Genomic DNA, 27,198 nt, shown 5'->3' on the forward strand with positions numbered 1-27,198 from the left:
AGCTGACAGATCCTGAGAAATCAGACCTCCTTCAGAATTTGGCAGTGCTTCCTCCCTTACATGCTCAAAGCTCTTTTATTAACTCCATTTTAGAATCCCTAGATTCTCGCAAACAAGAGAAAATGAAAGAGAAGAGAAAGAATCGTTTGCTATCAGATCATGAGTTAAATTCTGTTTTGAACGAGAACCCAGGGCCCCTGGTATGGGCTCCACTCCAGCTCTCTCCTTTAATAAGAGGAGAACTGGAGGGGCATATGTCTCAGAAGGTTTCTACTTTGCGGGAACAAGTAGTACCTCTGCCTGTGAAGAAATCCTGGGAAATACTCAATCGTTTTATGGATGTACACGGAGTTCCTGAACAAGAGCTCCCCAATACTCAGTTACCTACATTCATTCCTCAGAGTGCTGAGCAAAACACCAACAGATCTCCAGACATTCCATTATTTCATCTCCATGTGAACATTGGGATGAACTCTGAACTAAGTAGGGCAGAAGCAAAAATGTCACAATCATTTACCTCAAACAAGCAGTTACAATCTGAGGATGACCACCAAGTCGTTAGATATAATCCTTTAGTGATATCAATGGGCACTCCATCTCCCAGAAATTTAGGAGTTAACATAATTCAGGAAGAAACTGCTTTGCTGAAAAGGGATCCAAAGCATGTGTTAGAGTTGAGTATAGAACAGAGGGTCATAGGTCATTCAGAAAAAAGGATACAGCCGCATAAGGCACCAGTAACTGATGTGGAGCAGCCACCCAAGACACCATGTTCAGCCACAGACAGCATGAAGGTCACTCCATTGGCATTGCTTCAGGTTATGAACTCAATGGGAATGATCCCAGAACCACATTCGGAGGTGATGGGCTCTGTGGAGTTTTCCCCACAGCAACCAAATCAAACAGAAACAGTGAGTATAACTCCTCAGCCATTGAATCAAGCAATTGAATCAATAAAAGGAACATGTCCTCAGTACCAAACTATGGAATCAAAGAGTATGGCCTCAAGACAGAATCAAGTCACAGATAACATGAAGGTAACTCCTGTAGCATTGTTCCACATAATGGATTCCATGGGGATGATTAATGAATTACATCCACATGTAGAATCAGTAGGAATAGCCCCAAAGCCACAATACCAAGTCATGAAACCAGTGAGGATGGATACATTGCATAACCATCAAGCCATCGGATCAGGAAATATGAGTCTAGGACCACAGCATACAGTCATGGAAACACTGAACATGACCTTGGGCTCACAGAATCAAGCCACAAAACACATCAGGATCGCTCCCAGTCCAATATGCCAAAATACAATGAAAATTAGCTCAACTACACAACCAACCATGGATTTCGTGCACTTAATTCCACCAGGACAGCCACCCATTACAGACTCGAGGGCTTTGATCCAAGGCTCACAGCCTCAAGCTGAAAATTTGACTTCAGTGTCAACTCAACCAGATGTTCTGACTCCTACAGTGTCAGTAGGAGCTATAGAATCTGGAAGTGTAGTTCCACAGCTGCCATCTAAAGTCCTGGAACCATCAGGAATGATTCTACTACCACCAGGTCAATCCCTACATGCTCTAAAGATGACCCCGGTAGTACAGGTGTTACCCCCGGGAATGACCACACCACTACATGTTGTAGAGCCTCCTGGTTTGCCACAGCCAGTAGCTCAAGTCAAAGAATCTCTGGAATTGCCTTCTGGATTACAGGTTCAAGTTGGAGACTCCATGGGGATGACTGCACAACATCAAGGCACAGAGTTTGTGTCATTGACTCCAGGACCGTCTCATCAGGTCATGGGCCCTTTGAAGTTCACCCCATGGCACCAAGACTTAAACTATTCAGAGACAAACCCAAGGCAAAGTCACAAGATAACAGAAACTGTGGGGTTGACCTCTGATACCTGGCCAAAAGTGAAGGATTCTATAGAGGTAACACAGCTACATCATCAAGTAATGGAATCTATGAGAACAATCCCAGAACCACCAGATCAAGGTACTGCACCTATAGGAAGGATACAAAAGCATGAAGTTACAGAAACTGAAGTAGTGCCACTTCAAGAAATGGAATATTTGGGGGAAAACACAATCCAGCAGCCTAAAGATATGGATTCAATGAACTTATCCCCAGAATTACAGAATGTAAAAACTGAGCACCTAATCCCAGATCCAAGATTGCAAAGTATGAAATCTGTGGATTTAGTTCCAGAAACAGTGAAATATGCCCCACAGACCTCAACAGTGGTACCTACAGATTTGACCCCAGAACTGCATCAGCAGAATATGCAATTTGAGGAATTAACTCCCATGCCACCATTGCAAAGTGAGAAATCTGTGCCATCAGCCCCAACGTCCCAGCTTCAAGATATGAAATCTGGCCAACTGACAGTTGGACCACAACCCCAAAACATACAATCTTCTGGGCTGGCCCCAGATCCACAGTTGCAAAATAGTAAATCAATACATTTGATCCCATGTTCACCATCTCAAGGTATGGAAGATGTTCATTCAGCTCTACCACAGGAGTTACAAGGAGATATAAAAATGGTGGAGTTGACTCCAAGACCATCACTTGAAGATACAAAATCTGTGAACTTGGCCCCAAAACCATATTCACAAAACACCAGCTCTGATAAGATAACCCATGTATCATTGCTTGAAGATACAAAGACTCCATTGGTAGAAGGTAGAAGTAGAAAAGTTGATGAGTTGATCCCAAGCACACATCTTTATGCAGTAAATTCCTTAGAAGTGAGCTCTGACCCAAGCTATCATTTCCCAGAACCAGAAGGACTGGTCCTACAGCACAAAGCCTCAGAAGCCAGAGTCACCTCTGAAACTTGTCATCAGGTGGAAGAATCTGTTGAGTTGACACAATTACCATTAGGGATGACTCTGGCACCACTGAGCCAAACCTCAGAATCTATGGAGATGAGCTCACCACCACTCCAAGATGTTCTTGTAACTAGGACCCAAATTGTAAAAGAAATGGAAGAGCCTCTAGAATCACAAAATGCAATTAAAGGTACTTTGGATTTACTACCAGAATCAGAAGTGCAAAATCTGAACTCAGGAGTGATGGTCCCAGAGCCACAGCACCCAGATGGGAAATTTGTTCATGTGACTCTGGAACCATGTTCGGAAGTTACTAACCCATCAGAAATAACTGTGAGACCAGAATATGAAGACACTGAGACAATCAGATTGACATTGCCTAAAGTTGATGATACCCAGGGGACAATCGCAGAACCATTTGTAGAAATGGGATCTCTGGGGTTGAGTCTAGACCCGAGAGTGCAAGGTGAGAAATCAGAGTCCTTGGCACAAAATTTGAAATCTGTAGAAGTAATCGATGAACCATCTGTACTAGTTGTAGAACTTACAGAGCTAACTACAGGACCCAAACCACATATTAAAGATGTGATCCCAGGGCCACAGCTTCACCAAATAGAGTCTGGGCAAATAGATACAGAATCACAGTTGCAAAACGAGAAATCTGTAAATGTAATACAACAGTCATCTATAGGAATGGCAGATCCTGAAAAGATAAAACCAGAGCCAGGACTCCAAAGTTTATCACCGAAGGAACTTATTGAGGGGACCCAGCCTCCAAGTCTGAAATCTGTGGATCTAAATCTAGCCCCACAGAAGCTAAGTGTCAAATCTGGACTGATTCCAGGGCCACAATTGCAAAATGTCAGATTTCCAAACTTCTATCAAGGGCTATTTCTTCAAGGGGAAAACCCAGTTAATTTCATCTCAGGCCCCCCACATTATGGTGTGAAATCTGATGAAGCAATATCCCCGGTGCCAGAAACCAGATCATCAGATTTTATCCTGGGGTCAAAGGTTCCAGAACCACAACCACAACCACAATCACAACATGTGACGTCTGTGGAAGTAAATGTAGGACCATGCTTGCAAAATGTGAGATTCTCTGATCAGATCCCTGAGCCCAAGCACCAAGGTTTCAAACACATACAGTTCATACCAGGTATTCAGCTTCAAGACAGCTTGTCTCAGGGGTTTATGCCAGAATCATTTTCACCATTAAGCCAAGAGCCACGGCTTGAAGATATGAAGCTTGTTCTGCCTATGGAAGTATCAGAGTTTCATAGCATGAAACTCACAATACCAACCCCTGAGCCACAATATCCAAGTGTGATCCCCCAGGAGGTAAACACAGGACTGTGGCAACAAGATGCCAAATTTTCTGAGTTGGCTTCTAGGCCAAAACTTCAAGGGGTCAAATTTGGGGAGCAAACTCCAGGATCATTGTTTCATGGTATGAGTTCCATGACTCCAGAGGTAAGCATACATGATCCCAACTTAGCAAAGATAACTCTAGGGCCACAAGATACAAAGCAGACGAGTTTTAATGCAGGGCCATGCCTGCAAAATGTAAAATTTTCCGATGTAATGCCAGGAACTCAATCTCAAGGTGTGAAGACTTCAGAGTTAAACTTGGGGCCACAGTTAGAGTGTGTAAAAATTTTTGAGATGACCACACAGCCAGAGAGGCAAGGGATGAAACCAGAGTTAATAGTACAAGAGTCACTGTTTAACGATATAAAATATGTCACAGGGAATCAAGCACCAAGCTTTGAAGAAGAAATGTCTTATAAAGTAGCATTGGAGCCACAGATATCAAATACAGAATCAGGGACATTGGCTTCTGAGTTGATTAGAAGACCACAGGAACAAGGTATAGGATCTTATGAATTGATCCACGAACAGCATTTGGAATATATAAAACCTGTGGAGAAGATCGCAGCCTCAAAGCAAGAGGAGTTAATGCTAGGGCCACATTTGGGAGACATGAAATCTAAGGAGTCAGAGCTGGGAAAATTCAAATCTATGCTGTCAACCCCAGGGATACAAGCAGGACAAAAGGAACTTGAGGAGCTGTCTCCAGGCTCCAATTTGAAAGGTTTAGAATCTGAGTTACTACCTTCAAGACCACAGTTAGAAGATAGGAAATCTGGGGTCTTAACTCTAGGACAATGTCTAGAAAGGATAAAATCTACAGTGGTATCCCCAAGTAGTTCCCAGCAAGATGGTTTAAAATCTGTGAAGTTGATTCCAGGTTCAAGAATTCAAGATTTGAAAACTGTGGGGTTGGCCTGTGATACATGGGTTCAAGATGTAAATACCATGGGCTCGAGACTCGAACCAAAGAAGCATGGGGAGAGTCCTGTGACTTTTGTGCCAGAGATGCTATTTCAGGGTAAGTCTACAGATGCGTTGCAAGGTATAAAGAAGCATGGGGAGAGTCCTGTGACTTTTGTGCCAGAGGTGCTATTTCAGGATAAGTCTACAGATGTGTTGCAAGGCATAAAGCCTAAGGAACCAACTTCACAGCCACAAACGCAAGATAAGAAACATTTGATCATCTCATGTTTGAAACCGCAAAATCCAAAACCTGTGAATATGGCCAAAATACAAGGGATCCAAGGAGTAAAATTTGTGGGTTCAGTCTCAACACAACAGTGTCAAGAAATGGCACCCATGGATTTAACTCTTGAGCCTGGACAGGATGACCAGAAAACTGTGAACTCAGCAGAGTGGAAAGTTGGGCTGAAAACACAGTTTGAATTAGAAGATGTATTGTCTATGGGGTCAGATCAAGAACCCAAACCCGCAGACATAAAATCCACAGAGGTCAGCTCTAAGGTACCATTTAAAGATACACCCGCATTTGAATTGGCTCCTGAACCAGTTGTTCATAATGTAAAAACTAAAGTGTTCCAGTATGAGTCACAGGTGCAAAGTATGAAACCTTGCCAGTTGACTCCAGGACCAGAGATGCCACAGATGCACCAAGTAAAATCCTTGGAGTCAATATCAGAGTCACCACTTCAAGATGTGAAAAGTATGGCCCTAAAAACAGAGTCACAATCTGGAAGTACAAAATCTATTCAATGGATACCAATATCTGAGTTTCAAAGTGGGAAATGTATAGGGTCAAATTTAAGGCTACGTTCTCAAAGCACCAGACCTACAGAATTGAAGCCATCTGCACAATGGAGAAGCATGAGGTCATCTGAATTTACTATCAGGCCAAAAATTCAAGGGGAGAAATCTGTGGGGTTTCATCCTGAGCCCCAGTCACAGCAAGTAAAAACTTCTCCATTAGCACTAGGGCTTCAGAAAACCAAAACCTGTAACTTAACTTCAGAATCACAGGCTCAAGGGATCAAAACTGTGGAGCTAAACAGAGAGCCACAGGTTGAAAGTGTGAGATCCATTCAGCGGCTACCAGGACCTGAGTTCCATGGAGTGAAGTTTTTGGGATTAAATCGTGGATCACCATCTCAAGGTGTCCAACCTGCAGAACAGAAACCATCCATACAGTTGGGAGGTGTAAAGCCATCAGAGATGACTCCGAGGCCAAAACTTCAAGGAAAAAAATCTGTGGATTTTAACCTCGGGCCACAAATACAGTATATAAAGACTCCTGAGGCATCCCCAGAACCACAGCTACAAGAAGAGGAAAACTTTGCATCCACTTCAGAGCCACAGCCTCAAGGTATTAAAACTGTGGAGCTAAACAGAGAGCCACAGGTTGGACATATAAGATCCATCCAGTGGCTACCAGGACCTGAGTTCCGAGGTGTGAAGTTTTTAGGATTAAATCGTGGGTCACCATCTCAAGGTGTCAAATCTACAGAACAGAAACCATCCATACAGTTGGGAGGGGTGAAGCCACCTGAAATGACTATAGGGCCAAAACTTCAAGGAAAAAAATCCGTGGATTTTAACCTTGGGGCACAAGAACAGTACACAAAAACCCCTGAGGCATCCCCAGAAACAGAGCTACACAAAGAGAAAAATGTTACATCAGCCTTAGAGCCACAGTCTCAGTGTGTGAGAAGTGTGGCATTACACCACGGGCCACAGCTTGAAAATACAAAATCCGTTCAGTGGATACCAGTGTCTGACTGTCAAGTTAAGAAACCTATGCTGAATTTTAAAGGGTTACAATCTCAAGATGTCACAGCTAAAGGGTTAAAACCCTTGGTACACCTAAGAGATTCGAAGACATCTGATGAGTTGACCTTAAAGCCAAAGTTACAAAGTAAACAACCTTCAGGGTCAATCCAGGGACATCAGCCTCAAAGGTTCACAGCCATTGATTTAAAATCTGAGCTACAGTTTAGAAGTATGAAAGCATGTGACCCAACCTTAAGGTCAAAAATCAATAATGCAAAACTGGCATTCAAACCCAAGTTTCACTTAGAAGACATGACTGCTCCTGGACTGAACCCTGGAATACAGCCACAAGAAGTGAAACCCTCAGGGCCACCCCCAGGAACACAGCCTCAAGCTGTGACATCTGTAGTGTTTAAACAAGAATCACAGTCCTCAGAAGTGAAATATGGGGTATTAAGCCAAGGGCCACAATCACAAAACAATATAGAGTTGAAAAGTGCAAAATCCTCTGAGTTAGCGCTTCAAACAAAGTCTCGAGGTATGAAATCTGAGGTCAACTCTGGGCCCCAGTGGCAAAGTGAAAAATGTTCTGATTTGACACCTGAAACAGAGTCCCAAAATATGAAATGTACTAAGTCAAGTCCCAGCTCACAGTTGAAAGGTAAAACATTTACTGAGTTAGCTATGGGAACCAAGATTCGAAGTGTCAAGCTAGACTGTAAACCTGGGCTACAGCGACAAGGTACAAAACCCAATTCAATTCTAAGGACAAAACCTCAAGAAATGAGAATGGAGGACTGTGAATCAAGCCCACAGTTACAAGATCTGAAATCTTCAAGGACAATCATGGGTATACAGGTCCAAGATGTCAAATCTGTGGACTTTGGTCCTGGACCACACTTACAAGATATGACATCTGAAGTCATTACAGAGAAGAGGGTTCATGGCATGAAATCAGCAGAAATCAAACCTACTTCAAAGTTACAAGGTAAGAAACCTGATTTTACCCCTAGGAAGATGTTCTTAGGCACAAAATCTGTAGACCTGGACTCAGGTGCATCTTTACAAGATTTGAAATACCCTGAGCTCATCATGAGTGTGAAACTTCAAGAAGTGAATTCTATGGGACAACATGTGGCAAATATAAAATCTTCTGAGGTAGTAACACAAATACATCCCCAAGGTGTAAAAGCGATGAACTTCAATTCTGAACCACAGCCACAAAATAAAAAGCTATCTGAGTTGGCTCAAGGGAAAAGGCTCCAAGATATGGGATCTGTGGAGTTTAATCAAAGCCTAAAGTTACAAGGGGTGCCAGTGGAGATCAAGCCCTCTAAGGAGGAATCTGTGAAGTTAAACTCAGGCCCTCAATTACAAGATGAGACTTGTTCTAAGCCAACTCTGGGGGCAAAGCTTCAAGATGGAAGATGGATGGAAGTCAGTTCTGGCCCAGGCTTCCAGGGTATGATGCCTTCTGAAGTGACTTCAGAGGACTCGCTTAAAAAAGAGAAACCCATGGGCTTTGTAGATCAGCCACTGTGGCAAGATGTCAACTCTTTTAAGTGGACTTTCTGGAAGGCACTTGACAAGAAACCTTTGCAGTTGGAGTTACTCCCTCAATCACAGGACAGGAAATTACCTATGTTAATACCAGAATTACATCTCCAAGGATTGAACCCTGAGGCAGTCAATCCTGGGTCAGAGTTGAAAGATGTGAAAGCTGAGCCCACAAATATCCAAACAGTGAAAGATACAGAGATCAATCATGGTACAGAATCACAGGTAGGGGGATTCTCTGAGCAGGCCTTGAACTCAACAATTTATAGTGTGGGACCTGAACTCAAGGCCAGAAACCAGAAGCAAGATGGGAAATCTCACAAGTCAAGTCAAAAGCAACAGCTTCAAAGTATACAGCCAATAGTGTTTAGTCATGAGCCACATTTGCAACATATTAAGTCATCAGAATTATGTAGAAAGCTTCCAGACCTGAAATCTATGGACTTCAACTCAGAGCAACAGTTGCAAGATGTGAAGTCCTCTGACTTGAGCCTGGGAACAGGTATGCAGTCTTTAGAGTTCAACCCTGGGCCACAGTTGGAAGAGGTGTGTGCAGAGACCAAGCTGCTAGATGAAACATCTCTGCAATTCAAGCATGAGCCTAGACTGCAAGGTAGTGCATCCTGTGACCAGAGTCCAGGGCCACAGATTCACTATAAAAATGTTATCGCATCCAACACTGGAACACAAAATGTAAAATCGTCTGAGTTGCACCCTGGTCCAGATCTTCAAGATGTAAAATCTAAGGTTTTCTGCTTTGGGCCACACTTGGAAAGTATGAATTCTTCATGGACTCCCAGTGCAAATTCTCAATATATAAATTCCATCGGGTGTGAACCTGGGCCATATTTGCAAGATATAAATTCCTCTGTATGCATTCCAGAGCCAGGTCCTCAATGTATACATTCTGTGTACAACCCTGGGCCACATTTGCATGGAATGAATTCTTCTGCGTGCATTTTAGGACCAAATTTGCAACATGTAGATTCTACTGGGTGCATCCATGAGCTAAATTTGCAAGATGTAAATTATTCTGTAAGTACCCCAGGGCCAAGTCCTCCATGCACGAATCCCACTGAGTACAATCCTGAAACAACTTTGCAAGGTGTGAATCAATGGGCATCAATTTTAGGGTCACAAATTCAGTGTGTAGATTCTAGTGGGTGCACTCCTACATCACATTTGCAAGGTGTGCACCCTTCTGGGTCTACTCCAGAGCAAAACCCTCAGTGTGAACATTCTAATAGGTATAATCTTGGGCAAAGTATGAATTCTTGTACAACATTTCCAGCACCACAAATTATGTGTGTGAATCCTGTTTGGTGCAATACCAAAAAACATTTTGAAGATGTGAATAATTCTGCATGTACTCTAAGACAAACTCAGCCTATAAATTCTACCGGATACAACTCTGTGCCACATTTACAAGCTCCAAACCTTCAAGGTATAAAGTTTTCTGAGTTGATCCCAGAGACAGGACTTCAAAGAGAGATGCAAGATTTGAAGCATGAATTAACTCCAGGGTCAAATATTACAGGTGTAGCACCTGTAGGATACAACCCAGGGCCACAGGTACAATGTGTGAACTTTTCTGAAGTGACTCCAGGATTAAAATCGCAACACACAAATTCAGGGCCACAGTTGCAAAACATAAAGTTGACCCCTGCATCAGAATATCAATGTAAAAAATCTTTTCTGTTGAACTCTGGACCACCTTTTCAAGGTAGGAAGTCATCAAACTTAGTGGGAAGGGCAAAGTTTCAAGAGATCCCATTTTTGAAGAACCAGCTTGGGTCAGGGCAGCAAACTGCACAACCCATGTTTGCTTCGAGACCTCAGTCAAATGATGTGAAATTTGTGGGAGTTTTACCAACACCACTTAGTAAAGATAGAATGTCTTCAGAGGTGAGCAAACAGCCACTGCTTTGTACAAATCCTACAAAACTGACCCCTGGCTATGGTCTGCAGGATTTGAGAAGTAAGGAATTTTCAACAGAACCTTGTTTTCAAAACGATAAATCTGTTCAGATGAAGCCAGGGTCACAGTCTCAAAATGTGAAATATTCAGAATTCACACCAGGCCACAGTTCTCAATGTGCTAAGTCTTCCTTTGCACCAAAGCCATGTTTTCAAGATATAAAATCTATGCCACTAAGTCTAGGATCCCAACAGCTTCCTTTAGATAAGAAACCAATGGTATTAACACCAGAGTCCACCAGGAAGTTCTTAGCAAGACCAGCACTGACGAGTGTCAAATTTTCAAATTTAACTCCAGAATCACAACAATATCGGAAGTCTATGGAATTTACATCAGAGCCGAAGTGGCAAAGTGTAAAACATGTGAAATTTTCGTCACTGTCTTTGCCACAAGCTGGAAACTCTGTGTGGTTATCACCAAGGCCACTCCCTCAAAATATGCCATCTGGAAACCAAAATGTGACATCTGGGAACCAAATTCCCCAAACAAGTAATGAAATTACAGAATCCCCTGAAATGATGTGTAGACTCGGGCACCAGCTGATGGAGTATGCAGAGATAAGAACGAAGATAAGGCACCAAGTCCCTAAATTGGTGAATTATCAAGATATGGGATCTTCAGAAATGACAAAAGGGTTGGGACATAGAAGCACAGAAGCTATAAAGAAATCTATGAGGTTGGCCCCCAAACCAACAGATAAAGTCACAGAATCATTAGGGATGCCTCAGCAGCTAGATCTTCCAGTGCTAGCATTAGTTGATCTAACTCCAACACCAAGTGATCAAGACTCAAATTTCTCAGAACTGACCCCACAGAAAAGCTACCCAACCCCAGACACTCTGGAGTTGCTTTCTTGTTCGTGGCCTCAATATAAAGATTTCAAAGAGTTACAGACAAAACAAGTCACAGGATCTGATAGAATGACCCTCGACTTCAAGAATCGTGTTGCAGAAATGATGAAACTAACTTGTGAGGCAAGACAAGGAAAAGAATTTCTTAGAGTGACTTCAAAGACAGTAAATAGAGAGACTGAATGTTCAGAAAAATCTCCAAGGCCATGTCCTCAAGACTTAGGACCTGTGGTGGTGAGCTCTGAGAAAAGATCCCAAAGGGAACGATCTGTAGTGTGTCCACCAAGGCAGTCAGGGGAGGAAGCCCATAGGCTAACAAAGCCCCAGCATGCAAACATGGGAAATGCAAGCATAACGCCAATAGAATCACTGGATCAAATTATAAACTTTGTAAAGGTCAGTCCAAAGTCATTAGATCAAGTGACAGAATCTGCAAAGACACAGCTTCAAGGTCCTCTATCAGTGGCTCTCCCCAAAGTTTCTGAATCTGTGACAGTGATCCCTGGACCACCACTTCAAGTTATAAAGTCTGTGATGATACCAGAGCCTACCTCTCAAGTGTCAAAATGTGCTGATTCAACTCCCAAATTGCATGATGTGATATTTTCAGAATTTGCTCCAAGACTTTGGCTACAAAATGTGGAATCTAAGAAATTAATTGCGGAGCCAACACATCAAATTTTAGAAACAATTGACTTGTTGGGCTTCCAAGTTATAAAGACTGTATTGGTCCCCAAACCACTGCTTCTGATGGTAAAATCTGAAGAACTGGCACCAGGACCAAGTCCTCAGGCTATCAAACCAGTAAGAGTTGCCACAAGATCAAGCATTAAAGTAAAAGATTGTTTGAATTTACTCCCAAGACCACATCTTCAAGACATGGTAAAACCTATGGAACAAACTCCAAGGGCAAATATTCAAGGGAATTCTGCACAATTAATCTTACAGCAAACATCTCCACTTGAGGAACCTTCAGCATTAACTCACAAGCAAAGGCTTCAGGCTGAAAAATTTCTAGGGACCAAAACAGAATCTCCGAAAGATATGGAAATTAAGGATTTGAATCAAGGACGGGTATCACAGAATAGAGACTCAGAAATGATAATATCAGAAAAATTGCAAGCAGAAAATTACTTCTCCAGGTTCATACACAGCCCTTCAATCCCATTTATTTCAAGCTCTGTCAAAACAACTGAATTAGCAACCCTTCAGGGTTCTAGGATGCCTGAGGTATCCAGAGCCTTGGCTATGAAGAACTTTGGTGTTGGTATTTTGCAGTCTCCCAAGTCCTTTAAAGATACCATTATGATACGATCATCAACTCTTCCCTTGGTCCTTCCCTCTGATAAGACAGGGAACACTGTGGGAACCCTATATCCTGAGATCTGGGAAATGGATGTCATATCTAAGGAAGGAGCTGAAAAGAAGCAAATGGAGGAATTTGGGGATTCACTCCAGAGCTATTCTCCATATCCACTGAGATTACTACCCTCAGAGTTTCAGGCAGGATTAGGAGCTCGAAGAAACCCTATCCGTTCTTTCCTAGGCAGACAACAGAATGTCTGGGAAAGTCATGTCTGTAGGCAGCGATTGCCTAGAAAATATCTCTCCAATATGCTAATGCTGGGGAATGTTCTGGGTACCACTATGGAAAGGAAGCTTTGTTCTCAACCATTTTTAACAGAAGGAACCACTATGGATATCTGTCGATCTATTCAGAATTTATTTGGAGTTCCAGCTGAACTGATGGAATTTTCCCAGAGCCTAGTAGAGAGGGGTCCAAGGACAATTTCTCAGACTTCAGTGTTCAAAAACTATATTCAGAGACATATTTTATGCCATGGTAATGAGAAAAGAATGCCCTTAAAAATGTGGACACGTGGATCCACATCTTCCATAATACAGCAATACTCTGGTACTAGACTGGGAATAAAGAAAACAAACTCAAAACTCAGTGATATATTCCAGGAAGTCACTCAGCAAGTGCCTGTCTCATGTCCAGGGGCCCAGTTTCCTGCCTTAGCGAAGTCAGAGTCTCCTATCGGGATACTTTACACTAGAGAAGATCCTGTTCCCAGGGAGCAGAATAAAAACTTACAGAGTGATTCTCCGATAAGGACTTTTGAGTCTCACCACTCCCTCAAAGCAAGTTATCTTTCCCAGGCCAAGACTGATATTTCGGAACAGCTCCACCTGCTAAAAGATCTACAGCTAAAAATAGCAGCGAAACTCTTAAGGAGTCAAATACCCCATAATGTCCCTCCACCTCTAGCATCGGGTCTCGTCCTGAAATATCCAATCTGCTTGCAGTGTGGCCGGTGCTCAGGATTTAATTGCTGTCATAAGTTACAGTCTGCTTTTGGGCCCTATCTTCTTATCTACCCTCAGATCCACCTTTTAAGCACCCCTGAAGGCCATGGTGAGATTCGGTTGCATCTTGGTTTTAGATTGAGAACTGGGAAAAGACCTCAAGTCTCAAAGTATCGTAGAAGACACAGAACGGAAACATGGAAGAGTACTGCACCACCATCACGAAGGAAAACTAAAGTCTATACTCTGGCTTCCAAGAGTTTAATTTCTACAAGAGATTTCCAGTCCAGATCCTCTCAATCCCCGGCTTCCGTACAAGTTCACGTTAGACAAAAGCATTGGGATAGCAATGGTGTGGTAGGAAAGACAGAAGCCAAAGACTCCGGGCACTATGAATTCTGTCAGGTTCACTCCTTATCAGAGAGTGGCTTTGAAAGTAACCAGGATGAAAAATGGGTTAAATCAAGCCTCAGAAAGACCTCTGACTTAAAATATCCAGTGAAGAAAATCACCCAGGCACTTAAAACACAAAACACAAAGCTCTACAAAACCAGTAGAATCACAGAGGAGAGCCTTTCGGGAACACTGACGGATCCATCAAGAAGCAAGAGTACTGAAACTGCTCAAACAAGCTCAGCTTCTTACAAGAGGCAACCTAAGAAATCCTCCCAACCCAGGTTCATCCAGCTGCTTTTTCAGGGCCTAAGGCAGGCATTCCAAACAGCACATAGAATGTTGGCTATTACTGGACGGAAGCCGGAGGACAGGACAAGACTAGGCAACTTGTGGTCAAGCAAAAACCTTCACTCCAAACAAAAAGCCAAGGATTATTGTTTACTAGAAGATGGCAAAGGAGCCAACACACAGATTGTCAAGCCAAGGTCAACAGGCTTGACTCCTAAGCAAGAGGACAGCTTGCAGGGAACTCGTGATCAATGTAGGCAAACTCAACAGCCAAAACAAGTGAGCTCCCCTTACCCCAGACCTTTGCAATTGCAGAAGAGCATGGTTTCTGAAAGAGATGTCATTATCCAAGCTAATTCAATCATAGAACCTTTGAGTGTAGTTCAAAATGTCAACAGCAAAGCAAAGAATTATAGCGCAGAAACCTGCAGCCAGGAGTCTAAGACCTGTTCTAAAGTAGGGGCCAAATTTCAGTCTGAGGAGAGTGTTACACCTGACTCCCTCACCCTGCTGAGTCACTTTAAAGGGACACACACACAGAAGGAAGAACGACATGGCTTCTTCCGTGAGAGGGCCCTACCTAATAAGCCTTCTGAAAGGACACATCGCAGCCGCCCGGAGAGAACTCATCATCGAAGTCTCTCTGAGTGGAGACGTCGCAGTCCTTCTCAGAGAAAGCACAGCAGTCCCTCTGACAGAACCCTTAGAAGTCTCGCTGAGAGGAGCCATCGCAGTCCCTCCCAGAGAAAGGGAGGTAGTTCCTTTGTAAGGACCCCTCAATGTTTCTCTGACAGGAGCCATCACAATTTCTTTAAGGGGAGAGGTCGCAGTCCCTCAAGGAGGAGCCGACCCAATCTTTCTGGAAGAAGGCATCGCAGCCCCTCGGGGAGGAGCTCTCGAGAGAGAAGAGGACACACTTCCTCCCCAAAGAATCGACTCAGCCTTTCTGGGAGGAGCCAACACAGTACCTCCTCTCAGAGACACCGCAGTCTCTCAAAAAGGAGCCAGTTCAGTCCCATCCGGAGGACACGGGCCAGTCCTTCAGAAAGGAGCCATGGTAGTTTGTCTGAGAGAAGCCCTTCCAGTCCCTTTTGTAGGAAAAGACACAGCTCTTTTGGAAGAGTCTACCACAGTCACTCTAAGTCCAGGCCACATAGGCGTTCTTCCAGACGCAGCCACCGCAGTCATTCTGAGAGAACTCACTGCAGTCCCTCTGAAAGCAGACACAGCCATCACTCGGAGAGGAGACAGCACGGTCACAGCGAGAGACCCCATCACAGTCCCAGGGAGAGCCTCAAATACAGTTCCTCCAAAGAGAGGACCACATATAGCTTGTCTAAAGATAAAGAGTTCAAGACTTATTTAAGTATGTCTCCTAGGGACCACACCCAAAAGCCCAAAAGCTGGACAAGTTTGGAGGCATGAAGTTAGTAGATAAGGAGAGATCTGCCCCTATTAGTAATATCTTGCAAATCATCATCTACTTGCCCCTTCCTGCTCAGCCACTGCCTGCCCTCGACAACGAAAGACCTATCTGGGAGGGGAGTGAAAATGGGTCTGTAATTCAAGATCAATAAAGGGGCAATAATTGAACTCTATCTGCAGCTGTGAGATCACTTGTGGGGTGGGTGGGACTAGGTGTGCAAACGCCCGGAACTAGGGTTGGGGTTCAAGAGGACCCCCTCAAATCTTCAGACTCCGCCCCCTTGCTCCAACCCTCCCGCCCCGCCCGCCTCCTTAAACTCCCCCCCCCATCGCTGTGGGGGCGGGGTCTCAAAAGAAGCCAGAGCCGAGTGGTCACGTGACGCTCTCACCGCCGCAGCCCCCTCGGAAGCTGCTAGGCGGAAGTAGATGTTCAGAACAGGGCTAGTCGCCGCCGAGACCACATCCGGGAGAGGCGAGGAGAGCGGAAGTGGCGTCGGTCTGGCCGGAGCCCTTGGGTGAAATTGTTAGGCGTGGAGGGGGAGTGATGTCTTCCAGACTCGGTGCAGTCACCGCCGTGAGTTTCTTGGTGTGACCATTATACCTTAGAGATAGAGCTCTCGAGCCGAGAACACGCGGTCCCTTGCTTTTGTCCCGTACTCAGAGTTGGTTTTATCAGAGCCCATCGTAGGCCCCACCCTTTTATATCAGATCCACTTGCCCCCTTCCCCATTTTTATTTTTGCCTGTACCCCCATATCCTCGGACTCAGTTCCTCGACAGATTGCAATTAGTTTATATTCCTTCAGCATCCCCAGTGCCTTCCGTTTCCTTTTTCTTTTCCCCGTCTCCCTTTTCGAACCTCCCATCTAGGATAGGGCTTTGAGAATGGGCGAAGATGAAAGCTCTGGTATTGTCAACCCGCCTTTACACTGTAGAAAAATAGGATGGCACACGTTTTCTAAAAAGTGTCACCTTCGTTGCCCGCGAGAGCTTCACAATGTAGGCACGAGGGGGGTTCATCTCTTTGTGGATGAGATTCAAAGGTCCCCAGCACTCACCCGTGTGCTTGTGATTTGCTAGACCCCGGGACCCACACCCTTTAAGCAGCAGAGGAGCGCCAGGATCGTGGGAGCTAAGAAGTAAGTGAGGTTTTCGGAGGACATTTTTGAAATTGTGTAGACAGTGCTGATAAAGGTGTTCTGTGTCAGCACTGTGGAGCATCATAGCCACTAGCCAGGTATGGTTTGGGGGCACTTGAGATGTGGCTAGTGCAAATGAAAAACTGAATTATAAGAAGTTTTATTTCATTTTAATTGACTTAAATTTCAGTAGCCAGCTGTAGCTAGTGGCTACTGGATTGGACAGTGCAGGTGTAATCCTAGAGTGGGGAAGGAAAACCTAGCTTGCAATAAAAATGCACGTTATAATAAAGACGGAATATGTGATTCAACTAGTGGCAGTCCTGCTCTCCCCATCAAATATATGCTCATAATTAATTTGATGAACTTGGAAAGGAAAATAAAGATAGCTGTGAGGGACCTTTATCTTTTCAAGCTACTTAGTTGTGGCACTGATTTATTATTTTGTATAGCAAATGTGCTAAGTTTTTCTGTGGCTAATACAAAAGAAAAGATTCCTATTAACTTGGACCTCCCTGGTGAATTCCTTTATTTGATGACATTTATTTAGTACCAGCTCTGTGTCAGCTGTGTAGTAGATTGGGTACACTGGTTTGGAAAACAGAACGAGACAGGTAAGCATGGCAACACAGTCCAGTGGAATAGGAAAAATGTATTTTTTTAGGTAGGGTCTCACTGTCTGGAAACTCACTATGAAGCCTAGGCTGACCTGTAACTTGCAAGTCTGCCTCCTGAGTGCCGGGGGATTACATGCCACATGCCAGTGCCACCACACACTGTTTTTTTGCTTTTTGTTTTTGTTTTGTTTTGTTTTTGAGATAGGGTGGCATTCTGTGGCTCAGGCTGATCAGAATTGATTGTGTACCCAGACTGAACTTGAACTTTTGCATTCCTCTTCCCTCAGCCTTCCCAGTGCTGGGATTACAGGCATGAGCTATGATATGCACTGCTAGTAAATATTTTTATAATGTAATTTAATACTCTGCTTTTGGGAAGCAGAGTGGTGGTTTCAGTATTTCCAGAATAGGTCATTCAAAGATAGAAGCTAGGAAACTCAACCCTCCAGTCCCAAGAGAACAGCATTTGAACAGGTAAAAGAAGTTCTGTATCATGGCATGGAGGATGGCGGAGGTGGAGGGTATTACAGGGACACCCTTTAGAGAAGTTAGCAGGAGCCAGGGCATAGAGGGCATTATGATATGCTAAGGTGCTGGAATTGTAATTTTCCTGAAGGGGAAAAGTCACTTTTGAAGAGATGGATTGAAAGGTGAGTAGAGACTGGTACCAAGACAATTACAATCTAAGAAAGAAAATGAAACATGGTGCGTGTGTGTTGCAGATATATGTGCTGATTGGAGGGGAGAGTTAAGAGGGAGGAACATATCAGTGTCTACAGGTTTCTGCCTTTGGCAGTAGTTGGATTTTGGATTCATAAACCAAACTGGGAATTTTTGAACAAGAGGTAATATTAGGAACAAAATGAATGGATTTAGGCATCATTTGAAGAGTTGATTTAAAGTACAGACTTGAGAATTAACTTGTGTGAAAAGTAATTGGAAACATGTTATTTTCCTCCACAAGATGAATGTATTCATAAGCTTGTAGGAATTGTGGTAAAAAGCAGTGTTTCTTAGTGTATATGTATATGTTGGCTTGCCTGGAGAAGATAGATTGTTAAACAATATGAAGGCAAATGGATTGCCTATCTCTTAACCAGGATTGGACTCATTGAGAGTACTTAAAACCTTTTTAGATTTGTTTACGTGTTTATTGTTTTGCTCACATGGGTGTCTGTGCACAACAGACCATGGAGGTCAGAAGAGGCCATCAGATCTCTTAGAAGTAGAGTTGTGGATGATTGTCAATCACCATGTGGGTACTGGGAATCAAATCTGGGCCCTCTGCAGGAACACCAAGTGCTCTTAAGCACTGAGCCATGTTTCCAGTCCCAGGAACACTCGATCTTATTTGTCTTATGAGAGATTGCGAAGTTTGGGAGCTGATGGTCTGAAGTGAGACCTGAAGAGAGGATGAAACCTGGGGAATACCAGTCTTTAAAGATAGATTAAACTAGGAAAAGACTACAAAGGATGCAGAGATGGACCAAAATGTTTTTTAAAAATGAAATCTAAATATTTGCATCTAAAAGAATAAGCTAGAGGCTCTTAAAAATACTTAATCCAAAAAGAGTTGAAAATAGGCTGTCATTTGTGTGGTTAGGAGTGGAGACTTACTACGCCAGTGATAAATTATGAAGTCATTAATCATGAAAGGCATTGCATCATAAGACCATTTTCTTGTTACAGTGTTGCCCTTTGTGGGTGTTTGAGATATCATTTTTAATAAATAAAACTGCTTTGGGTTGATAGCACACAATACTTGAGGCATGTTTCTGTTGAGTCTTTTAAAAACAAGATAGTAACTTAAGAGAGTTTCTTAACCATGGTGGTGACTTCATCTGCTGCATATTAATTGTGCTGACCCTATAAACTATTTATTTTCACCCATGCTTACATTTATTCATGAGATAGAAGATAGAGGCTTCTGGGTCCTCTGTAGAGAGTAAAAAAAATTATCCACAAGACTTTTCTAATGGGAATAACATGGGGTTTGTCTCTTAATGGCCTATTGATGATGTGCAGTCTTTATTGTATAGAGATTGCTCCTGTTTGCTGAGTTTCACTCCTAGAGGTCTGTTATTAAGGTATAATCGACACACAGGAGATACATCTGCTTCATGTGTACACTATGTTCCATTTTGATATAAGAATGAATCTATAAAACTGCAATCACAATGACACAGATGTTTCTATCTATCCCCAATTTTTTAAATTTAATTTAAGTTTATGTGTATGAATGTTTTGCTTGTTTGTATATCTGTACCGTGTGTGTGCCTGGTTCCTGCCAAGGCCAGAAGAGGGCATCGGATCCCTGGAATTGGAGTTACAGACAGTTGTAAGCTGCCACATGGTGGAGGTGTTGAACCTGGGTCCTCTGCAAGAATAGCCATTGCTCTAATTGCTGAGTCAACTCCCCAGACCCTCTAAAGATTTTTTTTTTTTTTTTTTTTTTTTTTTTTGAGATAGGGTTTCTCTGTGTAGCCCTGACTGCCCTGGTACTTGCTTTGTAGACCAGGCTGGCCTTGAACTCACAGAAATCCACCTGCCTCTGCTTCCTCAGTGTTGGGATTAAAGGTGAGCGCTACCACTGCCCGGCTTTTTTTTTTTTTTTTTTTTTTTTTTTTAAGATTTACTTTTATTATTTTAAATTATGTGTATGCATTTGTATCTGTGTGGGTGTTATGTATGTGAATGCTGTGTCCACAGAGGCCGGTGGGGTTAGATGATTTGGAGCTAGAATTATAAGCCTCCCAGTTTGTGTGCTGGGAACTGAACTTGGGTCCTCTGGAAGAGTAACGAATATTGTTAACTGCCCCTTCCAAAAGTTTCTTCTGTTCTTTTGTAGTCTGTCCCTCCATTCATTCCTGTCCCTAGGCTAGTGACTCTTAACTTGTGGGTTTTGACCTTTTTGGGGTCACCTATCAACTATCCTGCATATCAGATATTTACATTACAATTCAAAACAAAATAAAATTACAGCTATGAAGTAGCAACGAAAATAATTTTACGGTTGAGGGTGACTCCAACATGAGGAACTCTATTAAACGGTCACAGCCTGAGGAAGGTTGAGAACCTCTGCTCCAGACACTAATAATTGTAACTGCAGTGGCTTTCATGGTCTGCATATGTAAAATGCCATCTCCTCCTTCATCTTTAAAAAATGCCATTTCTTTGCCAGAGCAGTAATTTTGAGTTGTAAATCGTTATTCATTGCCAAATAGAATTCCATTACAGGTACATCACAATTTGTGTAGCCATCTACCTATGTGGAAATTTGGGTTGTTGGGTTATTTTTTATTTGGAGAATTACACTAAAGTTTTGTGAGATTCATGTGTCAATCTTGTGTAGACAAGTACTTTCATTTCACTTGGTAAATGCCTAAAATAGCATTTACCATCTATGTTGATTGGGTCATATGACAACATTGTGTTTATTTTTTTATTTAAAAATTATTTTCATACCATATATTTTGATCCTATTCTTTCCCTTCCCCAGTTCCTCCCAGATCCTTCCCACTTTCATACCCATCCAACTTCATGTCCTTTCTCTCTCTTCCCCTCTCTCAAAACAAAATAGGAAAATAGGGAAAAACCAACAAAAAGAATACTACTTGACTTCCAAGTTAGTGTGTATGTATATGTGTATGTGATGTGTCTATATATGTATATTTGTATATATATTAATCTTTGCTAATGTAATGGGTACATAGAGATGCACCTGTGATTAACACCTGACATCTTGTTTAGTTTGCTTGTTGACCACTTTTATCTTTTTCTGTAAAGAATCCATTTATGGGGCTGGAGAGATAGCTCAGTGGTTAAGAGCACTGGCTGCTCTTCCAGAGGACTTGGGTTCAACTCCCAGCACCCAAAAGGCAGCTCACAGCTGTCTGTGACCCAGGGGATCCGATTTCCACATGTAGACTTACTTTCAGGTAAAACATCAATGCATATCAAATAAAAATAAATAAATTATATAAAAAATTCATGTTCTTCACTGTCCTTTTTTTTTTTTTTTTCTTTTTTTCCTTAATATCACTCCAAATTTGGGTGCTAGAGATCAAACCCAGGCATGAAGCATCCACCACTGTACTGCATCCTGGGCCTAATTTAAAAAAAAAAAAATCAAGATGTCTTTTGATTTGTAGTTAGTTCTTCCCAGTTCGTGGTTTGTTCCCCCCCCCCACTCCCTCTCCCAGTCTCTCTCCATCTCCCTCTCTTTTTCTCTCAAGACAAGGTCTCACTATGTAGCTCGAGCTGTCTTAGAACTCAAGATGTAGACCAGGCTGGCTTCAAATTCACAGAGATCCACTGACTCTGCCTCCCAAGTCCTAGAATTAGAGAGGCATTGCCATGCCTGACTTTTTCATATCCTTAGTGTTGTTGTTTTTGAAGAACAAAAGTTTAAAATTCATCATTAAAAAATATTCCATTTGTTGGGGTGGTGAGATGGATCAGTGGATAAAGATACCGGTCACCACTCCTGACAACTTCAATTCCACCTCCAGGACCTACATGGAAGAGAGAATGGGCTCCTGAAAAGTGACCCGTGACCTCTAACACACATGCCCTCTCCAATAAATACAAAGTATAATTTTTTTTTAAATTGTAAGGGGCTTTTTTAAAATTAATTTTTGGATCACAAAACTTGTTTTTTACATAAAATAAAGTAAGATAAAGATAAAAATTAAAACATTGGAATGGGACAAAACAAACAAGAAAAAGAGCCCAAGAGAAGGCACAAGAAACAGACACACTTGTTCCCACACTCAGGAATCCCATAAAACACTAAACTGGAAACCATTCTCTCTCTCTCTTCCTCTCTCTCTCTCTCACACACACACACTCACACACTATCTCACACACACTTGCACACACATTCTCACACTCATACACTCACATACACAGACACACACACACATACACAATCTCACACACACACTATCTCACACAACTCTTACACACACACACTGTCATACACACACTCACACAATCTCTCACATTCTCTCTCTCTCTCTCACACACACACACACACACACACACGCGCGCGCGCGCGTGTGCGCGCGCGCGCGCAACCTGGTGTAGATGCCTGCAGGCCCTGTGCATGTTGCCTCAGTTTGTGTGAGTTCATATGAGCTTTGCTTGTGTTAGTTAGAGGGCCTTGTTTTCTTAGTGTCCATCATCCCCTCTGGTTCATACACCCTCTCTGCCTGCTTTTCCTCAAGGTTCCCTGAGCCCTGAGTGGAGGGATTTGATGGAGAAATCTTAGGGCTAAGTGTTCAAAGTCTCTCACTCTTGGCACAATGTCTGGCTGTGGGTCTCTGTGTTTGCTCCCATCTGCTGCAGGGGGAAGCTTCTCTGATAATGACTAAGTAAGGCACTGATCTATGGGTATAGCTGAATGTCATGAGCTTTTATTGCTCTTCCTTTTGTTTTTTGTTTTTGTTTTTTAAGAAAAGGGGTATTTGGTTTTACCCTAGGTCCTGGGCTATCTAGTCTCAGGTTCTTGGTTACCTACAGTGTTGGGTATCGGTTTCATCTTGTGAAGTAGGCCTTAAATCAAGTCAAATACTGGTTGGTTACTCCCACAAACTTTGTGTCACATTGTAGAACTAGCATATCTTACAGCTGAGACCCATTGTCAATCAAAGGGTGTGTAACTGTGTTGGTGTTTATGTTTCTCTTTTGGTAGTGTTCAGAGTACCTTCCTATACCAAAGATGATGGAACATAGGGGTGAAGGCTCTCTGTGTAGGCACCAGCTCAACTTCTCTGTGTTTAATAAATTGTAGAGGTGTTTTCTTCAGCAGTGGGGCCTTGTCTTCAGTTTATGGAGAGTAACTTGTAGTCTTGGCAATAGCCTGTGTTTTGGGGGGGGGGGGGTTCCCATGGGATCCCTTTAGCCAACAACTCAATTACTCAGTCATGTGACTAGACTCTGTCTCCCCTATTATTTGGCAATTTCAGTTAGATCACCTTCATATATGTATATATTTTAGGAAACTTCTAATGTATTGGGTTTCCATACTATCCCTCAAATGGCTCTTAATATTAGCTGTCTCTCCCTGTATTTCCTCCTTGGCCCTCCTCCTCTCTCCCCTCCCATTTGATCCTCCCATTCCAGTTCCTCTCCCCCATCCATCCATCCATCCATCCATCCATCCATCCATCCATCCATCCATCCATACTATTCATTTTCCCTAACAAGATCTATCCCCTCTAGTCCCTTACTCAATACCTAACCTCCGAGGTTCTACAGTTGCTTATCATTGATTAATGGCTAATGCCCATATACAAACAAATACATACCATATTTCTCCTGGGTCTCGGGTACCTCACTCAGGATAATATTTTTTGTAATTCCATTTATTTACTTGTAAATTTCTTCCTTTCTTTCTTTTTTTAAATGGCTGAGTAATATACTCCATTATACAACTGTACCATTCTTTATCCATTCATCTGTTGAGTGAAATCTAAGTTGTTTCTCATTTCTATTGTGACTAGAGCAGCAATGAATGTGGTTGAGCAAGTGTCCCTGGGGTAGGATGAAGCATCCTTTGTGTATATGCCCAGGAGCTGTATAGCTGAATCTTGAGGTAGATTGATTCTCATTGCCCTGAGGTACTGCTATGCTTATTTCCATAGCAGTTGTACAAGTTTGTACTCCCACCAACAATGGATGATTGTTCCTCTTACTCCACATCCTTGCCAGCATGACCTGTCACTTGTTTTATTGTTCTTAGCCATTCTGACCGGTGTAAGGTAGAATCTCAGAGTCATTTTAACATGTATTTCCCTGATGGCTAATGATGTGGAACATTTCTTTAAATGTTTCTTAGCTATTTGAGTTACTCTTTTGAGAATTCTGTTTAGATCAGTACCTCATTTTTAAATTTGATTATTTAGTTTTTTGATATCTAGTTTCTTGAGTTCTTTATATATTTTGGTTATAAGTCCTCTATCAGATCTGTTGTTTGTTAAAAAAAAAATTCTCATTTTTTAGGCTGCTGCTTTGTCCAAATGACTTTGCTGTTCCAAATGACAGTGTTTTTTGCAGTGCCGAACCTTTTCAGTTTCTTGAGGTCCCAGGTTCTTAGTGCCTGTACTATTGGTGTTCTGTTCAGGAAGTTGTCTTCTGTGACAAATGAGTTCAGGCTATTCCCCATTTCTCTTCTATCAGGTTCAGTGTATCAGGTTTTATGTTGAGGTCTTTGATCCTTTTGGAGTTGAGTTTTGTGCGGGTTGATAAATATGAATCTATTTGGATTTTTCCACATGCAGTCATCCAGTTTGGTAAGCATTATTTGCTGAAGATGCTGTCTTTTTTCCAGTGTGTATTTGTGGCTTCTTCATAAAAAATCAGGTGCCTATAGGCATGTGGATTGTATTTGGGTCTTCAATGAGATCCCATTAATCACCATGTCTGTTTTTGTTATCATGCTGTTTTTATTACTATAGTTCTGTAGACTTGAAATTGCGGGATGGTGCTTGTTGTTCTTTTGCTGCAGCTAATGCCTAAGAAACACAAACATGAGACTCAGCGCCCACGTGGAGTTTATTGAGAGAGGGGAGAGGGAACAGAGAGGGACCAGAGAGAGAGCAGAGAGAGGAAACAGAGAGAGAAACCAGAGAGAGCAGAGAGAGAGCAAAGAGAGGGCAGAGAGAGAGACCAGAGAGAGCAAAGAGCAGAGAGAGGCAGAGAGAGAGAGAGAGAGAGAGAGAGAGAGAGAGAGAGAGAGAGAGAAGCACTTGGCACGCTTGCTTTAAAAGAGGCTTGCACATGTGTAACTGAGTCCTCTGGCCACAGGTAAAGCTGAGGTAAGGATGACAGGGCCATGAGCGTCCCGCCCTTCATTGGGGCGGCGGGGGTGGGGGGGGTGGGGGGGGTGTCAGCTGGCTGCTAGTTCCTAACATTCCCACCTCTTATAGTTATTAAAAAGGTGGGGGTTGGGCGTGGCAGGGAATAAGGACTTTGAGTTCTGGAGACTGCTTCCTGCTGAATTGGGGGCGCAGATAGTCTTTGGGGGATCTGAGAAGGCTGGGGTGCTGCCATGTCCTGGTAGCTGGTTGTTTCATCACAGCTCTGACAGTATGGGGCTCTGGCGTCTCTTTGAGACCTGGCAAGATGTTAGCAGAACAGAGGACAAGGTTAGGTGTTTTTCTCTTAGGTCTTAGTACTTAATGGGAGAAGTGTGAGGTGGGGGAGGGGCTCCCAAGGGGGTCCCGGGACAAGGGAAGGAAGTCCCCAGGCCAGGAAAAAGGTGATTTATTTGGAGTGAATCTGACCTGTAAATGGATCCAATTCTGCTCCCTGGAACTTAAAAGAATCCTTTGAGTTTGTGAAAACATAAATATTAAGACACATTAGCAGCATACTCATGTTAGAAATGATTTGGCTGAAAGAATTAACACATGCAGCTGGCAGATTTTTAGCACAATGAAAAGCACCTTAATTGTAAGGTCATAGTTACAGATGTGATCATATAGTGGCATAGTATGGTGTTTAATACTGTTAAAACTTTATTGATTAATATTAAGACTATAAACAGTAGCAACATTAAAATACCCATTTTTGAAATCTGTTTTGAAACAATTGGAGCCTTTGTTGCTGCTTTAAGCTGACAAAGCTACCAGTCGTCAAAAGTATCAGAGTTCTTGAGAAGGATAAAATTTTACCTGAATGATTAGAGAGTAACAGAGACTTACTAGCTGGCAGCATGGACAGCCACCCCCAGGTCCTCCACAGTTGTTGAAGTCAGAGGTTTTAAAGACGTCTGCCTTTTGCTGATGGCATGAGACCTGTGGATTAGGAGCTTTTGGAAGACTTACCTACCGTTGGCCCAAGCAACGTGGAGAAAGTTGATTCCACTGCCCTCTTGTCCACGGTCCTTAGAGCCTTTTGCAGCAGTTGAGATGAAAGGCAGGATTGCTTCGTGGCTAGCATTGCCACTTTTGTGGGTGGAGCTTCTTTCAGTGTCCATCAGTCTTCTTGGAGGAAATGGGTGGTGCCAGCAGCTGGCCTGTCTCTCTGTTATAAAAGCTTTTTAATGAAACATTTTAAATGCCATATTCTCTAGATCTCTGAGCATTTGAGGACTGTCTGACTGTTTAGCATACTTTAGTATACAAAAATATGTCTTTAGTTACCTGCCTTAAGCACATAGGTGGCTAGGTAAGGCTTTATCCCTGTAATTAATTAATCTGTTTGGAAAACTGGATCCAAGCTGAGAGGCTGTGGAGGGATGTTTTACTCAGAGCCCTGCAGCCTGACTGTAACTGGTTTTAACTTAGTAGGTTAGACTTATACCCATAGAGGACAAAGAGGTAGAGAAAAACTCCCTTTGATAATAGAGGTTTAACCTTTATAAACAGCTTACAGGAAAGACGGGGTGGCATAAATATTTTGTTAGCTTGAAATAGACATGTATAACCTTAAATGTTTACCACCATTAAAAGGCACATAACAATTTAGAAATATTTGAGACTTAGTACAGTTGAATTTAAGTTGTATGAAGTTAGCTTACATTTACATAAATTTAAATTAAATGTACAGATATATTAAACAGGACTGGGTAAAATTGAGAAGACTAGAATGTGAAGCTATGTATGACATAGTGAAAAAGAAATTAGAGACAAAGAATAAAGAATAAAGCAAATAAAAGAATAAAAGCAAAAGGTAAATGAATTACAGGTTC

The 27,198-nt window shown here is 42.5% G+C and overlaps 2 protein-coding genes across 6 annotated transcripts in view; both read left to right on the plus strand.

The window, feature by feature from the left end:
* Positions 1–122: 122 nt before the first annotated feature.
* LOC127220150 (uncharacterized) lies at positions 123–9,609 on the plus strand. The gene is made up of 2 exons (XM_051181884.1): positions 123–9,273; positions 9,539–9,609. Exons 1-2 carry the CDS (start codon positions 123–125, stop codon positions 9,607–9,609), a joined length of 9,222 nt encoding a protein of 3,073 aa, XP_051037841.1.
* A 6,548-nt stretch (positions 9,610–16,157) lies between these two features.
* Positions 16,158–27,198, plus strand: part of Znf512 (zinc finger protein 512) — a 47,783-nt gene continuing 36,742 nt past the window's right edge. For 2 of the 5 annotated variants that reach the window (XM_051181813.1, XM_051181814.1), the window contains exons 1-2: positions 16,158–16,320; positions 16,826–16,884. In XM_051181813.1, coding sequence (XP_051037770.1) covers positions 16,291–16,320; positions 16,826–16,884 — 89 coding nt within the window. In that variant the 5' untranslated portion in view covers positions 16,158–16,290. Of the gene's footprint in view, positions 16,321–16,825; positions 16,885–16,963; positions 16,983–27,198 lie in introns of those variants that run through there. The other 3 variants (XM_051181815.1, XM_051181816.1, XM_051181817.1) reach the window with 3 other exon arrangements.

This window comes from Phodopus roborovskii, unplaced genomic scaffold (assembly GCF_943737965.1).
Source record: "Phodopus roborovskii unplaced genomic scaffold, PHOROB, whole genome shotgun sequence".
In the NCBI taxonomy this organism is placed as follows: Eukaryota; Metazoa; Chordata; class Mammalia; order Rodentia; family Cricetidae; genus Phodopus; species Phodopus roborovskii.

Coding starts and splice junctions, on each gene's coding strand:
- LOC127220150 (XM_051181884.1), top strand. CDS start 123: ATGAAAGAGAAGAGAAAGAATCGTTTGCTATCAGATCATGAGTTAAAT. Junction 9,274..9,538: donor CTTTGGGCCACACTTGGAAA/GTATGAATTCTT, acceptor TTATTCTGTAAG/TACCCCAGGGCCAAGTCCTC.